This window comes from Nycticebus coucang, chromosome 7 (assembly GCF_027406575.1).
Source record: "Nycticebus coucang isolate mNycCou1 chromosome 7, mNycCou1.pri, whole genome shotgun sequence".
Taxonomy (NCBI): domain Eukaryota; kingdom Metazoa; phylum Chordata; class Mammalia; order Primates; family Lorisidae; genus Nycticebus; species Nycticebus coucang.
Genome location: NC_069786.1, coordinates 121,581,483 through 121,599,143, shown reverse-complemented (window position 1 = coordinate 121,599,143; position 17,661 = coordinate 121,581,483). Strand labels below are relative to the sequence as shown.

The following is a 17,661-nucleotide window of genomic DNA, read 5'->3' as shown; positions in this document are numbered from 1 at the left end:
AGCCAGGAGCACGGCCAGTCTGGGGAAGGGCCCAGCTCTGCACAGCTCTGCAGTAGCCAGGAGCACGGCCAGTCTGGGGAAAGGCCCAGCTCTGCACAGCTCTGCAGTAGCCAGGAGCACGGCCAGTCCGGGGAAGGGCCCAGCTCTGCCCAGGTCTGCCCGACTCTGCCCTGCTCTGCCCTGCTCTGCCCTGCTCTGCAGTAGCCGGGAGCACGGCCAGTCCGGGCAAGGGCCCTGCTCTGCCCTGCTCTGCCCAGCTCTGCCCAGCTCTGCCGTAGCCGCCTCAGCTGACAGTTTTCTCCTGCATTCATTTCAGAGGCCTGCAGGGTGGGCCTGTCACGCTCGCTTTCTCTTTGGTCCTCGGGCGTGTCCCACCATGGAAGAGACACAGGGGCCTCTGGCCATGACCGTCCATCTCCTCGCCAACTCCGGGCACGGCTCGCTCTTGCAGCGGACTGTGGATCAGCTCTTGGATTGCATTTGCCCAGAGGTGCGTCTCTTCCTGGTGTCTGAGAGGGTCAGGCCAGTGAAATCCTACGACAAGGCCCAGCCCAGGCGGTCCCGCTGCCCCGGGGTGTCGGTGCTGCTCTTCCTGCGGGAGAGCTTCGGGGAGGAGAGGCTACTCCGCGCCCTGGATTCCCTCCGGCGCGCGCCCTGGCAGCGCTACCCCGGCCGGGACGCCCAGGCGAGGCTGCGTCCCTGCCTTCTGGCCGACCAGGAGTTGTACAGCCTGGACAGCCAGACGCCGGTCTGGGGCGTGAGGCAGGCGCACCGCGGGGCCGAGGTCCTCAGGGTGACGCTCTACTGCGGGTTTGATAACTACGAGGATGCCGTCAGACTCTACGAGATGATTCTGCAGAGAGAGGCCACCTTGCAAAGGAGTGATTTTTGTTTCTTCGTGCTCTATGCCACCGAGAACTTAGTTGTGCAGCTGGCCCTGAAGCAGCTGCCCCTGGGAATGTCCGTGGACCCCAAAGAGTCTTCGGTGCTGCAGTTTAAAGTTCAGGAGATCGGCCAGCTGGTGCCCCTTCTCCCCAATCCCTGCGTCCCCATCAGCAGCACCAGGTGGCAGACTCAGGACTACGATGGCAACAAGATTCTGCTTCAGGTATTTCGCTTCCTCCCTGTGATGTCGTAGATGTATGTGGAGCTGTGTAATTTGACATCTTCAGACTGGATTGTGTATTAGAAACCCTCAAAGCTTCAAAGATTCCCACCCCAGGCCAACCAAGAGGTGTATCTCGGGGAATATCCAGAGCTAGATATTTTTTTCAAAGCTCCTTAGATGATTCTCATATGTAGCAGGGTTGAGAGTCACTGATCTAATAAAATCTTCTCATCTGACAGGTAAGAAAGTTCAGGCTCAGTGACCTTGGAGCTGACACAAGTACTTTGTAGTAGGATCTGACAGTGCCCTTTCTCAGGCTGGCCTTTTCCTGTGCTGTTCAACTATGTGCAAATCCCTTGCCCACTCTGGGCTCAGGAGGATCAAAATCTCTTTCAGACTGACCTAAGGAAGTTCAAGATGTAGTTATATTGGGGATGGTAAGTTTGGAGTCCTGTTGACTTAATGTTTAAATACCTTGTATCACTGTCAAATTTTATCCCAAATCAAGTTAGTTAGAGACCTTCCAAAAGACAATCTTGAAATGAAAACCTTCTTTTGTATCCATGCTATTGGAACCAAACATTGTGTGTGTGTGTGTTTGATCACAATAGCTACCAAGTGTTGTCTCTTACCATGTCTGGTGTGGCGGTTGAGCTTTGCCACTTAACTAGGCATGGCCATGGGCCTCAGTCTCTTCATTATCACAAAGGAAGTCGTACAGTGTTGGTATCTTCCTGTAGTATAGATTGTTGTCCCTTCTAAACATCCTAACAGTTAAAAAGTACATAGTTAAGTGAGCACCCATAACTCAAGTTTAGTTATTATTTGTTCATACTATGCTCTATAATAAGAATTTTAAATTGATAATTTTATTTAATAATTATAAAAACCTAAAAATCTACTATTTTTCCCATTTTTCAGATGGGAAAACTGAGGTGTGGAGGGGTTTGGTTACTTGCCCAAGGCATAGCTAGGAAGCATGTATCAATCTTCAAAGTCCTGTGGTTAACCACTGCAGCATTCCAGGGCACTATGGGTGTGTGTGTGTATACAAATATGCAGACAAGTGTGAATATGATATTTACAGAAAAATATTCTGTGGCTTCTGTCCTTGAGAAATGATCAGAAACCCCCTTATAGCCTATTGGATAAAGTAGTAACAGGCTGCAAGGTCCGTTGTCTTTCTCCTTAGTTAATTTTGTTGTCATCATTTTCACTTCTTGGCTAATAAAATATGAATCATATTAAATTATTTCTAAGTTATTTGCCTTCTTGGTCACATAGTGGATAGAGATGATATAACTCCCTATGATATTGCCTATGATATAACTCCGTAATTTCCAAGGCACGTAAAGTTTCTCCTCCAGTCTTAGTGACTCTCCAGAACTAAAAATCAACATCACCGTCAAACAAAAATTACCATATGTGTGTGCAGCAAGGTCACAGGTCAATCATGCCGTTCCTTAACCATCCTGACCTTTGTACTTTGGAGTCACCGCTTATGGTTTTAGTTACTTTGGAAAGTTGATTCCCATTTGGGGAAGTGTAGAAGATGAGTTTTTTTGGATAAAGGGAAAACCCAGGAGTGGTTGGAAAATAGCCCTCTTCCTGTCTGGATTGTTTTATGAGTCTGGCCACCGCCCAAGTGGGAGCAGAGCGTTAATTCCTGATTCTCAGTGGCCTCCTTGGAGATGCCACCCCTTCCTAATCTTTTGAGAGTCTCCAAGCCTCAAGGGCTTCCATTTCTTCACTCTGAAACACGCTTTGGTCACCGCTCCTTAGTCTCCTTTCTATCAATAAGTGTAAGCTTTTGCAAACAAAACAGGAGATTGTCTTCTGGAAAATATGGCTTCTGGCTTCATATCACAAAAGGGCCTGAGGAAAGTGTACGAAGGCTTGACTGTAAGATGTCATGAATGACAACTTGTTGTAGCGACTGTATAAGTACTCAACTCTAAGAATGGAGTGAATGTTTCAGGATAAGAAATCCAGCCCAAACCTTCTAGTAAGTAAGTAGGCCAAGTCTTAAACTGTAGGCTCAAGACCCTACGGGCAGTTCTGCTGACCTTCTTTTGGCCCTGTCCTCAGACAGCCATCCCCATGGGGACGCTGGCTGGCTGCCAGCAACTCTGAGGACCACAACCATCATGTGGGCATTGAGAGGCTCACCCAACAATGGCCCAATAACATCTCTGACTTCACTTTGACCAGCTTGGATCAGATTCTCTTCTCTAAATCAATTATTACTTTCAAGGGATAGGATTGTATGGATCGTCTAGTCCTGGGTCTTCACTCTCTATTCTAGATTCTGTGTGAAGTTGGATTGTTGTTCTGTGGGACTCTCAGGGGATGTTGAAGGTCCCCATGAAGATTAGAGTGTCTTCTCTGACAAATACAAAGTGGTATAAAGTAACCGATGCCCACCGAAAGTAAGAAAATAAATGCCTGTTCAAGGAAGAACCATAACCACAATGAACCTCTCCACAGCCAGCTCTTCCACAGGGCCGGGATCGAGGCTTGTGTGTGCAGGGGACCTGAGTGCATGGGGTGCTAGACCCACTGGGCATGGTGGGGAAAGCTTTCCTGAGGAGTGATGCCAAGGGTTTCTGGGAAGGGTACATGGGGGAGGGGTGACTCAGAGGATGACCTAATCAGCTGAGCATAGGGCTAGAGAATTCAAATGCTCTTAGAACAATTTTTGGTTTTTTGAAAATGGGGCAGGAGGACAGAAAATGGGATTTAAAGAGAGCCATTTGGTTTTTTTTTTTTTTTTTCCAGTTTTTGGACAGGGCTGGGTTTGAACCCATCACCTGTGGTATATGGGGCCAGCGCCCTACTTCTTTGAGCCAAGGGCACCACCCTTTAAAGAGAGCCATTTGTTAAGGTTTTTAGAGAAGAGGCAGATGTGTTCATACCTGTAATAAACAATTTAGGACAATGATGCTGGTACTGTCAAGTCAAGGACAGATTGCATGGGGGCTTGAAAAACCACTTCAGAGGTGACTTAAACTGTCCAGTCAAAGGCAGCAATGTTTTGAAATAGGGAAACCACAATGGAAATGGGGAGTTAAATTTCCAAGGTAGATTTGATAGAATCTGGCAATGAATTGATGGTGAAGTGGAGGGAGGTGAGAATGATCAGGACACACTGGGTTCAAGGTGTCTGCAGGTCATTTAGGCCCAGACAGACTACCTGGTCCCTGAGGGCTGGAACTCAGGAGGCAGTGAGGGCTGGTGACATAAGTCAGGGTGATAAATGGTGAATAAAGGAGCTGAAGTTGTGGGAAGGATTAACATTACCAAGAAAGAGAGTGTAGAGAGAGAAGAGGTCAAGACAGGACCTGGAAAAGTGTCCACACTTGAGGAGGAGGGACAGGGAAGAAAAGCCCCTGAGAGGACCTGAAAGCTGGACAGGGAAGAAGATCATGGTTGCTTGGGGGGATAACGTCCCTCAGAGGGGCTCCTCAGGTGGGCTAGAGCAGGTCCCGCAGGTTCCACAGTGGTCTCCTCACCAGGCCACTGTTTGCTGGTGTGTTGACATTGACCCTGGAGGGCTTGCCTCCTGCCATAGGCCCTGTGTCCTCCCCTGGCAACTGCTGCCGTCACCACCCTGGGCTTATGGGAAAGTTCCCACAATACTACTGAGACCAGGCTGTAATTTCCAATAAGATCTCTCTGAAGATTTGAGGATAAAAAGGGGAAAACCCTGAAGAATTCTGCACAAGAAGAATAACTTACATGCACCTTTCCAAGTTGCTATTCTCAGAGCTCCAGGCAAGACATGACCTCTGAGTCCTGCCTGGGTCTCCTCTGCACCTTCTCTATCCGCATCTACAGGAGGTGCTCCAGGCCAAACTCTTAGACTGAAAGAAGACGGTTCCCTCTGAGGCCCCACTTTCAGGGGCTGCTTCCCAAGTTGCCTCAAATGGGGAAGTTCAGACATATCTCCTCCACTCCCCAGGGGTGATGACCTGCTCTTGGGATACCTGGGCAGGACACAGGAGTAACATTAGCCCATAAGCCCAACATCAGTACTGTTCGGGGCTTCCAGTCTTCACAACAGATCTTGGTTGACAGCCACCCATTCTGGTGGCTTCTCCTAATTTTTTCATTGGAATTAGCTGTAAGTCAGGCCTGCCTATCCTCCCTGTAGTGTTTGAGCCTTACTTGTGAATTCTTTGCAGTCACCACCAGAACTAGAATCTATACAACTCTCCAAGACACAGACTTGTGGGAGAAAGTCACCTGTTCCAGTTTCTCACACACACACACACACACACACACACGCTTCTTTCTTCCCTGTTATTGAGACCCATTTCTCCCGACTAGCACTGTCCCGTAGAACCTTCTGTGATGATGAAAACATTTCACATCTGCATGGTTCAGTGGGGTGGCCATTGCCACATGCGGCTATTGAGCACTATAAATGTGGCTAGTGAGACTGAAGAACAGAATTATTAATTTAATAATTATTAATTTAATAATTTAATAATTAATAGGCTCATGTGGTAGGTGACTACTGTATTAGATGGTACTGACCTAGGTCATTCCTAAAGTCTCTTGTGACTTAAAGCTACTATAGCTGCACTGTGTATAGCTTCGCTGGTGGCAAAACTTCATCTCTTAAAGGTGGAATTCAATTCAATTTTGGGAGATAGTTAAAGGATACTTAGGATCAATTTTAGTGGATCTGGCAGATGGATGAAGCAATTTAAATATTACTTTTCAGGAGTACGAGATCTGTACCCTTCTGATATGGAGACTGGTTTTGTTCTATAACTTTGAAAGTCAGATTGCTGAAAATATTCCAAAAACATTTGACACCAGTGTTAATCTTGTAAGTCACCGTGTATAGCTTTTTGTACTCTACTTATGGAAAGAAGAGAGTTGATGTAATAACATGATATGTACAACAGTTAGTGAACACTTAGATGTCAGGCACCAACTTGTATTGTTTCATTATAAATATCTCCATTTTATAGATCAGGAACTGAAGCTTAGAAAGTTTAAATAACTTGCCCATGGTCACACAGGAAGCAAGGGACAAAGTCAGTGCTCAAACTCAGGTCTTTCTACCTCCAGAGTTTATGCTTTTACACAAATTTTTGTTTTGTTTAGAAAACATTTTAATGTCCAGTGTTGATTTTCATTAGAATTTTAAGAAATGCAGTACCAATGACAAATCCTTCAAAACAAGATGTCAGACCATCTTTGATAATCTTCTATCTCTAATTTTGTAACCAAACTTGGTGCTTTTTTTCTCTTTTCAAGTTTAATAACAATTTTTTTTGAGCCACTTTTTTTCCTCCATATTTTAGCAAGATTTTTAATAAGAATAACCTACTGGACAAAGTTGCAAGCAGAGTTTTTTATTTTTTTTTAATTGCAATATTAACAACAAATAGTTCTTTCTTTTTTTTTCGAGACAGAGTCTCACTCTGTAGCCTTCAGTAGAGAGCCATGGCGTCAGAGCTCACAGCAATCTCCAACTTTTGGGCTTAAGCGATTCTCTTGCCTCAGCCTCCTGAGCAGCTGGGCCTACAGGCGCCTCCACAATACCTGGCTATCTTTGTTACAGTTGCCACTGCTGTTTTAGCTGGCTGGGGCCAGGTTCGAACCTCCCATCCTTGGTATATGGGGCCAGTGGAAACAATTAGAAACAATTTTCCAACTTCTATTTTTGAAAAGCTTGGCAAGTATTTGGGGGGCTTCTCCTCAAATTGACTTAGCAGGATGCATGCACACCTCCCAGCCCACTGGCTGGATCCTCTGTGGGCTTCTCCTCTTCCAGGATCTTGCTCTCCCATTTATTTGCTTACTTGACAAGCTTGCGGTATTTTTCAGTCTTTGGTCTGTTGCCAGAGGCCCATGTCAGCATCTCCTTCAAAGGCAAACTTGCCTTGACGCTCAGCGCCAGTGTCTTGCCTGCCTTCTTTGCGGAGCCTCTCAGCTGAGCTGTCTGCATTCCCGCCCCCGTGGGTTGCCAGCTTTCCTCTGTCCTCCTGCAGTCTGACTCCCTGCAGCGACTGGTGCGACTGCTCTCGTGGAGGCCAGCAGTGCTTGAAGACAAGGCATCGGTGGCCCTGGTGCATGCTGGCCACCCTGCCTTCCGGGAAGTCTCCACTGTGGACGTCCGTAACCTGATTCTGTTAATGAGGGGGTACCTTCTCTCTGACTATGCCTTTTGTGTTCCCTCCTCACCAAACACTCAACTGTTTCTTCCCATCCTAAATTGACCTTGCACTATTGACATTTTGGACCAGACAATTCTTTGTCGTGGGGACAAGTCCTGTGCATTGTAGGGTGTTCAGTGGCATCGCTGGTCTCCACCTGTTGGATGCCAATAACACCATTCCCATAGCTGTGACACAGTAAGTCACTGTGTCAATGACTTGCTCCCCACCTTGCTCCCTCTCGCTGTGTGACACGTCCCTTCTGCCCGCCTTGTGTCAGTAAAGTCAATGTTTCCAGACATTGCTGAATGCTCTCTGGGCAGGGGGGGTGTCAGGGGGAATTGCCCCCAGTGAGGAACCACTGCCCTACCCTGAAGGTTCCCCTAAGATTAAGAGTTAAAACTCACTTTATAGTTTGGCTATCTCTTTTGTTTAAATTAATCCTGCACTTCATCTCCTCTCTTTTGAGGGTTCAGCCTATTTCCTATTCCGTAAGCACAATGTCTCAGCCTCATATCACATTCAATCTGAGCAAAACCAAAGTCGTCATTTCCAGCCAGCCCTTCTCACCTCCAACTTCTCCATTTTTGCTCATTCTTCCCCCATTTGCCCAGGTCTTGAAACACAGTTTCATTTTTAAATCCTCTTATTTTCAGAACCCCCACAACCAATCAGTCCTCAGCTGTTCTAGTTTTCCTTTGGAGTCATTTTTTTCTTCCCTCCTTCCTTCTTTAAGACCACAAAACTTCAAATGTGCATTATTATTTCAGCATTTTAACTCTTGGCCGGGGCTCCGGGCCTCCTGTTTCATCCTGTGCGTTGCTATCAGGATACATTTTTAAATGACTGCCAAATTCATGTTCCTTCTCAGATCAACAGCAAAAGGCGAGCAAATAAGGTTAAAACGCCCTTGTTGGGCTTTCAAGGTCCTTCATAATCAGGCCCAATTACAGTTTGGATGTTTGTGCCTTCTAGAGAACATGTTGGAATTTGGTCCCTGGTGTTGGAGGTGGGAGGTGTTTGTGTCATGGGGGCAGATCCCCCATGAAGGGCTTGGTGCCCTCCCTGGGGTAGCCACTGAGGAATGAGTTTTCACTCTGTTAGTTCATGTAAGAGCTGGTTGGTTAAAAGAACGTGGGTACCACCCGCTCTTGCTCCCTCTAGCTGTGTGACATGTCCCTTCTTCCGCCTCCCTGCCTTGGTTGGGAGCTCCCTGAGGCCCTCACCAGAAGCAGGTGCTAGCACCATGCTGCTTGTACAGTCTGCAGAACTGCGAGCCAAATAAACCTCTTTTCTCTACAATTACCCAGCCTCGGGTATTTTCTTCAGAGCAAGGTAAATGGACTAAGGGGCTTTAGTCCATTTACCTCGCTCTGAACCCCAAGTTCACTCCCGCACTTTGGTTTTAATTTTTCATTGTGTTAAAATACATATGAGACAAAACTTTGTAATTTAAATCTTTTAAAAAAAATTAAGGAAGCCTTCTTTCTTTTCTAAAATTGTGGTGAAAGATACGTCATATTCAACTTACCATGTGACCAACTTCTACAATTCAGTGGTATTAAGCATATCTACCATCCTGAGCGAGGATGGCCATTATCGACTTCCAGAACCTTTTCATCGTCCCATCCAAAAACTCTGCACTCATTAAACCACACTCACTATTCTCCCCCTCCCTCCAGCCCTCTACTCTACTTTCTGTCTCTATGAACTTGCCTGTTATGTGTACTTGTGTAAATGGAACTGCACAATAATATTTGTCTTTTTGTGGTTTATTTCTGCCGAGCGTTGTGTTCCAGGTTCACCCACGTTGTGACCTTTATCATGTTAGAATTTCATCCATTACTGTGGCAGAGTAATATTCCACTATAGGTATATATGTGCCCACATATTCTTCACCCAGGATGTCTTTCTCTTATTCTTCAATTCTCCAACTGTAAGTCTGTGATAAAATTGCACGTCCTTTTCGAAACCTCCTGTGAAGCTCAAGAGCACATTCACTTCCATCCCCAACTGGAACATTTAACACCTGCATCTTTGTTAACAAGTAACTGATCATATATTTTCTCATTCATGTGTCATATAACATGGGACTTTATGACCCTCCCTCTCTTTTCAGTGATTTATTGGAAATGTTTATTTCCAGTAAAGTCCTGAGCAGACAGTTGCGTCTGAAATATTTGTTGATTGACTACTTGTTTTCGGGAGCTAAATGTATCTCTTTAAAACAGGTATATATTCCAGAAGGCAGTTTGCCACAAGTAAGCACATGTTTCATCTCATTTTATCAACAGGTATTTAGTATGTTCATTCTTTTGTTCTTTATTAGCCATTTAGAAGAAGAGAACACGGTCTTTCTGGAGGTAAGTAATGTTTTTTCATCCTCTCCAGCATATCTTGAGGGCTCTTTTTCCTCATTTCTGAGTCTTTCAGATGCACTGCCTGAGATTCTATTCACTCCCTTCTTTTCCCTCATTTCCCTTCCCTCTCATTCTCCATTGCCTTCCTGACATCCCCAGGCAGCCAGACACACACACACACACACACACACACACACACACACACACACACACACACACACACCCCTTCTACACTCTTACTCAGTATCTTGGCTCACATTGCTGTGAAGGAGGCATTAACTTGGGAGGTTTCTACTCATAGAATAGTAGGTTGGCATCAGTGGTTTGGGCCAGTTGATTAAAGTAAGTACCTTTGAAAGGATCAGTTAGTTGGAAAAGACTGGTATCAATTCTTAAATGAGTCTGGCACTGTTTGGGCTTTCTTAGAATCCACAAAATCTGTTTCCAGGCAATCATTTTTTTTTCCAGTATTGAAGAAATCCTCTTTTGCTATCTTCTTGGAATCACTTTTAGTAAGAAACAGTACTATTTTCCCTTCATAATGTGAGTCCCCCCCTTAACAGCTTAATCATTTTTCAATGACATATTTTCTCTTGTTTGTTGAGAGGTTAGAGTCGTAATGAGTGATAATCTTCCTGTTAACAATGACACTTGCTAATGTTCCTTGAACTGGAGAAACCTAACTCTCAATTTATAACATTTTACAAATATTTCTTAGAAAGAGGAGTTCAAAATGATGAGCAGGCCTACGAATGCTTTTCAATTTATATTTTGGCAACTTGATTCCCCCTCAAGGGACTTATCTCAATCACTCAGCATTATGTTTCTCCTGGAAATTCTTCATTCCAACTGCACACAAATGCATTTCTATGTTAATAATGTTGCACTCACTTTTGCCATATGGTCTAAGGATCTTAGCCTTCTCTTTAAAAAAAGTTGACATTCCCCTCTCTGAAGAATCACAGGAAGATTTAAAAATTGCCAGTGCCTGGATTTCATCCTGGTCCAATGAAATCCTAACATGTGGGGGTGGGAGCCAGGCATTGCAGTTTTTTAATGGTCCCCAGGTGGTTCCACTATGTAGCAAAGTTTGGAACACACACTTCTCCTGTGAATTTGCACAAAGGGCATGTCTTGTGGTGCCTTTAAGACAGTGCCCCTCCAGAGAGAGTTTCTGACATGGGCAGAAGTGGTCCTCAGCATGAGCTAGGCAGCTGTTCAGGTGAGGCACAGCAGAAGCACATCTGTTATGGGGACAGGGGGTTTGGGTAGCTTAGCTCTCTAGTGAAATGGCTTTGTCCAGAGGTAGAATTTAGAGAATTTAGAGTGGTGATTTCAAACTGGGTTCTGAGAAGCGAAAGGGACCTGGGAAGAGGGGTCTGCAGTCACTTTGGGAGAAGGTGAGGGGCTAAGAGTGACCCAGAAGACAGGGGCTACCCCTGACCTTCAGCCGGAGCTGCTCCAATTGCATCGTTTCATATTTTGGGCTTCCAGGTAGGCTGTTGTTTGGAAAAAGCCTTCTTATTCTTGAGGGGAGAGGAGAGAGAGAAGGGGGAAAGAGGGAGAGGGGAGGAGGAGCGGAAGGAGGAGGGAGGGAGAATGAGAATCATTGACCCTGGAGTAGGGCTTGCCCAGCTATAGCTGGGGAGCCAAGAATAGTTTTCCATTTTAAGTGGTTGAAAAAAAATTACAACACATGAAAATTATATGAGACTCAAATTTCAGTGTTCATAAATAGAGTTTTATTGAAATACAGCCACGTCATTCATTTTTGTATAGTCTGCGGCTGCTTTGTAGAATTGAGAATAGTTGGGACAAGGACCACATGGCCCGCAAAGCCTCAGATTTACTATATGGTGCTTCAGAGAAAACGTCTGCCAACTTCTATTCTAAAAGAATCAATGGAAGTCCTTTTTTTTTTTTTTTATTTGTTTGTTTTTGCTATTTGGTGATAGTCACCTCACCATTTCCATCAGAGAGAAAATTGAAAGAGCATACATGTGCGTCACATACACAAAGACCATGTCAGTGTGTGCAGTGATTTACTCATTTCTAGATCTGCTTCCCTGGTGTCCTGGTTTATGCCTTCTTAACCTTGTAAGATAAATATCTACGGTTTCCCTCCCTCCTCTTTTTTTTTCCTTTTATTAAGTCATATACACATAGATCATCAATACATTTATGCTTTTGTGGGGTACAATGTGTTGATTCTTTTTTAAATATAATTTGGAATGGTTACACCAAACTAATTTATATAGCTTTCACCTCATTTACTTAATTATTATGTTAAGACATTTATGTTCTATACTTGGTAGATTTGACTTGTACCCTTACAATATGCTCTATAGGTGTGTTCCCATCATTTACCCTCCCTCTGTTGAACCTCCTCCCTCCCCTCCCATCCCCCTCTACATCTCTCCTTCATCCTGGGCTATAGTTGTGATCTATTTTTCATAAGAAAGTGTGAGTAATTATAAATTGGTTTCATAAAAGTATTGAGTACATTGGTTATTTTTTTCTTCCATTCTTGAGATACTTTACTAAGGAGAATATTTTCCAGCTCTATCCATGTAAACATAAAAGAGGTAAAGTCTCCATCTTTTTTAAGGCTGCATAGTATTCCACGGTATACATATACCACAATTTTATTAATCTATTCATGGGTTCGACACTTGGACTTCTTCCATGACTTGGCAATTATGAATTGAGCTGCAATGAACAATCTGGTGCAAATATCTGTTTTTTAAAGCAGTGTTTGGTTTACAGCAAAATCAAGCAGAAAGTACAGAGACTTCCCAGGAACCCCCAACCCTGCACACACAGCCTCCCCAATTATCAACACCAGAGTGGTACATTGGTTATAAGTGATGAACCCACATTGACACATCGTTGTCACCTAGAGTCTGTTGATTACATTAGAATTCGTGTTGATGTGGTGCATTTCCTGGGTTTTGACAAATGTAAATCCACTGCTGCTCTGCCTATTCATTCCTCCCTCCCTACAAACCAGAGCAATTACTGATCTTTTTACTGTCGCCATAGTTTTGCCCTTTCCAGAATGTCATATAGTTAGTATGTAGCTTTCTCAGATTGGCCTCTTTCAATCAGTAATATATATTTAAAGTTCTTTTGAAACATTCATTTTGATATTTGATTAATCAAAATCCCTGGGCCAAGCAGGGATGGATCCTGAATACCAATTTCAAAGAGATGGAGACAATTGTCTTTTCCAGAAATGCTTTTGGGGAGAGTGTTGTGCATGGGATAAAATGTAAGGCTTCCAAAAGCCCAAGTCTGGAAAATGGTTCAGTGACGTCCAATCTGTGCAGGGAGAGGACAGTCATCTGCTGCACGGGAGTTTTGCTTAACCTGCTGTAAATTTGGAACCTAAGTAAACTTGCTAGGTATCAAAACACCAGAGCTTGCTCATAAGTAGTCTGCTTTTTGGTTTTCACGCACAACACCAGACCTCTACCTTAAATAAATGGTGCCCCAACAATTTCGAGACTATTGATTTTAAAATGGTGCAAATTATTATTGTGCCTGGAGTGCTCATACATTTTAGAATGGCCCAAGATGTATACTGTTATTAGCATGGTCTAAAAGAAGGACTCCCAGCGTTGGAGACTGAATTCTTATTTCAATTCTTCTCTTGACTATAACCACATTTTGTGATTCTTTGATTTCCTTTTGCATAGTTGTTAGTATATTGCTTACAACACCAACTGAACTTCAAATCTTTGCATTAACATCTTTGCATTGTTTAATAATCTGATCTACCAGAAATCTAGTGTGGCCATTTGATCCCCCAAATCTTAATTTAGGGAGCCTAAGAGGGATGGGAAGTGATGCTCATTAGACACCTCATACTTGGATTGTTCTTATCACTTCTATTCATGTCAACCACCTTTACTGAAAGTCTGCTGTAAGCTCGGCCTGGCAGAGGGTGAATGAGGCACTTAATGGAAAACATGGTTCACTTGTTCTTCCTTCCTTTCTTTGTTCCATAGGTCCAGTTGAGCTCAGGAGCTGGTGTTAGGAATGAAGAGCTTTCTCTCCTGAACGGCACCTTGGGAGCTAATATGCTTGTGCAGGGCTCCAGGCTGCCTCCTGTCCCGGCAAAGAAGACCCCACAACCAAGGAGCCAGAGGAGCCGGGCCAGGAGGCTCCAGGTGCGTTCTTTGGAGCTTCCTGACCACAGTGGGAGCCCAGTCTCTGTCAGCCCTAATGGCACTTTGTGGAAAAGCCCTAGCTGGTCATTTCAGGCCAGCACCTCACCCTCCAGTGCCCAGCCACATCTGCCTTCTCTGCATCTGAAATCTGGGGCCACCAAGAAGGTCTTCAGCTGGGAAAACAGCTTTCAGAAGCTTGAGGAAGAGACTAATGTTGACACTGGCTTCACTGTCATCAGTTCCGAACCCAGGCAATCTTTTCTGACCATATTTCCAAGGGGGTTGCAGACTAGCCAGCCACTGCCAGCTGCTTCCTTAGAAGTGGATCCCTCCAAAAACAACAGAGACCTTAAGGAAAGCATCTATTCTTTGTCACTTGCTGGTCAAAGGGCTATTGACACAAAAAAGGCAATCTCAAAATGTCCCCTTCATCTGGAAGTCCATGGCGAAGAAAATGATGAAGAAGAATTCTTTATATAGTGTATAACAAATGTGGCTTTCTAAAACAAAAATCAGATGAATGTTCCAAAGGTGGAGGACTGACTCAGGATCAGCCTGTTGCTTGCCCTTCTAAGGAAGCCTAAATGCTGTGTTACCCATACAAAGATCTGCATTGATTTTATTTCAAATGTTCAAAGTCTAAAGGGGCTGGGAGTGATTGTTTACTTACCATCGAAGTTGTAAGAGAACACAGCCAATGCACAGCTTCCCTGGAGATGCAGTAACCCAGCTGAATGTGTTGCATTCAGCACCCATCAGGATAATTGCATTGTATGCAAATGAATCAGATGTGTTATGCAAAGCTGATTAGTGTGTGCAATTTGGTTTTAATTTTTCCTTGGGTTGCATAGCTCATCCCTCTGGACAGTATGGACTGCTATTCATCTTTAGTGCTTGCTTTTTAATTTTTCTGTGACCTCCTTTGGTAACTAGGCCCTGTTCACCACATGCCTTCTTACCATTTTGTCTTGAAAGTTGTTTGCATCTGGAATAAGTGAAAATGCAAAGTGTTTTGACAATTGGAAACATTTATTTTTTTATTTAATGAGCCCAAACACTGGAAACCAAAACACCAGGTTAAAAAGGAACACTAGGCTCTAAGGGTTTCTCACTCCTTTTTCTTGATTGTTTCTTCTCTCCTTCAAAGACGGTGTGGTTCCTGTTACAGAGCAATCAGGAAGGAATGTAGGGTGACTTGAGATTGCCAGTCAATATAGCAGGAAGATTGGATTGGTTGGCCAGGTTACTGGAGAAAGGCTTGGGTTCTTCTGGCTGTATTTGGATTCCCAAATTCCTTTGAAATATTCATTCATTATATATTTACTCAACAAATATCGTACACCTATGATTGAATAAGGCATTGCATATGTGGTACATACACATTCTGTATTTATTGCTTCACCCCTATGATAAATCCATTCTACTAACTCTTCAAAAGATGCTGAAGTCCAGACATTCTTCTAAGAACTTTTTCCATAACTGAGGTCCACAGTTGGCACGTAATGATGTAGTAAGCATTCGTAACTGGCAGATGGAGACTGGGCATATTATAATTTACAATTATAGTTGTAATGGACCAATTCTCAGTTGCTCATTTGCTGAATTTTGGGGTCAGGTTTATACAAATGTTTAGGAAAAAATCTGAGGTCTGTGTACTTCAGTTAATTAATAAGGTTATTTGAATGAACCTCCTTCTCCATGACAGTTGTTATATAAGAATATAAATGCTGATTTAGCTGGCTCTTTTGAAGACCTGAATACTTAGGAGAGAAAGAAAGATGAATTCAGGCCTACAGACAAATCTTGTGGGAATGAGTTTCGGATGATTTGAGGTGTTTTGCTCGGCAAAAGGGACAGAAATGTAGAGTTGGAAATGGACAAAGATTAAGACTTCTAAATTGATTTTTCTTTTGTCTTTAAAGCGCCAATATATTGTCATTCCCATTTTCTCTGTCTTCCCCAGAATAAGATCTAATCTTAGAAAATGGAATGAATAACATAATTTTGATACTTCTTTCTATAATAAGAGTTAAAAAAAATGAAAATCTTATTTAAATGAAACTACTGAGCTGCCTTGAAAAGCACAGTAGGGAGCAGTTTTGATATTTCCGTTCCACTTTTTTAATGTTATCTAAATTTCCTTAACATAATACATAAGTGAGAATATAAGTGCATTAAAATTATAAAGAATATTGAGAAATCTGAATGAGTACCTTACAAATTGACTTGTAAAATAATGTACTCTCCAAATGTCACCTACTCTCTAACTCCTCAACGTAGAAATTCAATTTACAATATGATGGGATGGAAATACCAGTGGACTGGGTGGGGGAGGCCCAGATTTTTATTTCAGCTTTTAAATTTACATTTATGAAACTTTGAATAAGTCAGATTATTTGATCCTCTGTTGCCTTACCTACTGAAACAAAAGGTTCTAGGAGATTATGTATATGAAAGCATTTGATTATTATTGAGAACTATAAATGTGTGATATATTTTATTGTTGTATATTTTATATTATATTGATATTATATAGTAATACAACTGGTCCTTCAGACCCACAGTATAAATACATGAGAACAAAAGTTTTCTTTGAAACAATTTTTAGTAAAATCAATGAAGCAGTTAAAAAAATCTATCTTTCTAAGATTTGTACCCCTTGTCCCATTTGTTTTATGTTTCTATACCTAAAAGGAAAATTATGTGCAACAAATAATCAAATAAATCCTAACATTCAAGAAATTATGTGCAATAAGGAGAAACTACGAATTAGCTTAACTCGATTTATCAAGTTAATCAGACTTAATGATAATTATACTCTATTTCCTAAAATACATAATGTCTCATTTTTTAAATTGAGAGTTTCCTGATGATGAAAACTTTTTTTTAAACATACAAGTATACCTTGGAAATATTGTGGATTTTGTCCCAGACCATCATAAAAAAGTGAGTATTTCAATAAATAAAATCACATGAAATGTTTTGGTTTCTCAGTGCATATAAAACTTACATTTATACTATTCTGAACTTTATTAAGTGTGCAATTGAATTATGTCTAAAAAAAGTATATGTCTTAATTACAAATACTTTATTGCTAAAAAATGCTCACTCATGGTCATCTTAGATTTAACCAAATCATAATCTTTTTGCTGGTGAGGGGTTGTTGCCTCAATGTTGATGGCTGCAGACTGAGCAGGGTGGTGGTTGCTGAAGGTTGTGGTAGCTGCTGCAATTTTTAAAAATAAGACAACGGTGAAGTTTGCTGCATCAATTGATTCTTCCTCTCACAACAGATTAAATTTCTCTCTAGCATGCATTGTAGCTACAGTAGAACTTCTTTAGAATAAATTCTCTCAAACTCTGGCAGCTCTATCAACCAAGTTTATGTAAGGTTTTAAATACCCTTTCTTGTTATTTCAACAATGTTCACAGCATCTTCACCAGGAGTAGATTCCATCATAAGAAGCTACTTTCTTTGCTCATCTATAAGAGGCAGTTCCTCATTTGTTTAAATGTGATCATGAGCTTGCAGCAACTAAGTCTCATCTTCAGCTTCCATTTCTCAATCTAGTTCTTTTGCTGTTGACACCAAGCCTACAGTTACTTCCTCCATTTAAGTCTTGAACTCATCGAAGTCATCATGAATATTGATATATGTATTTTGACATCCTTCCAGAAATCATGAATGTTCTCAATGGCATCTAAATGGTGAATCCTTTCCAGAAGGTTTTCAATATACTTTGTCCAGATCTATCAGAGGAATCACTATCTATGGAAGCCATTGCCTTACAAAATGTATTTCTTAAATAAAAAATTTGAAATTTGAAATTACTTCTTGATGGGCTGCA

The 17,661-nt window shown here is 42.5% G+C and overlaps 1 protein-coding gene across 1 annotated transcript; it reads left to right on the top strand.

Moving 5' to 3' along the window:
• Positions 1-59: 59 nt before the first annotated feature.
• FAM124B (family with sequence similarity 124 member B) lies at positions 60-16,753 on the top strand. The gene is made up of 3 exons (XM_053597589.1): positions 60-153; positions 258-1,108; positions 13,652-16,753. The coding sequence occupies exons 2-3, from the start codon at positions 377-379 to the stop codon at positions 14,291-14,293; spliced, it is 1,374 nt and encodes a 457-aa protein (XP_053453564.1). The 5' UTR covers positions 60-153; positions 258-376; the 3' UTR covers positions 14,294-16,753.
• The last annotated feature ends 908 nt before the right edge of the window (positions 16,754-17,661 follow it).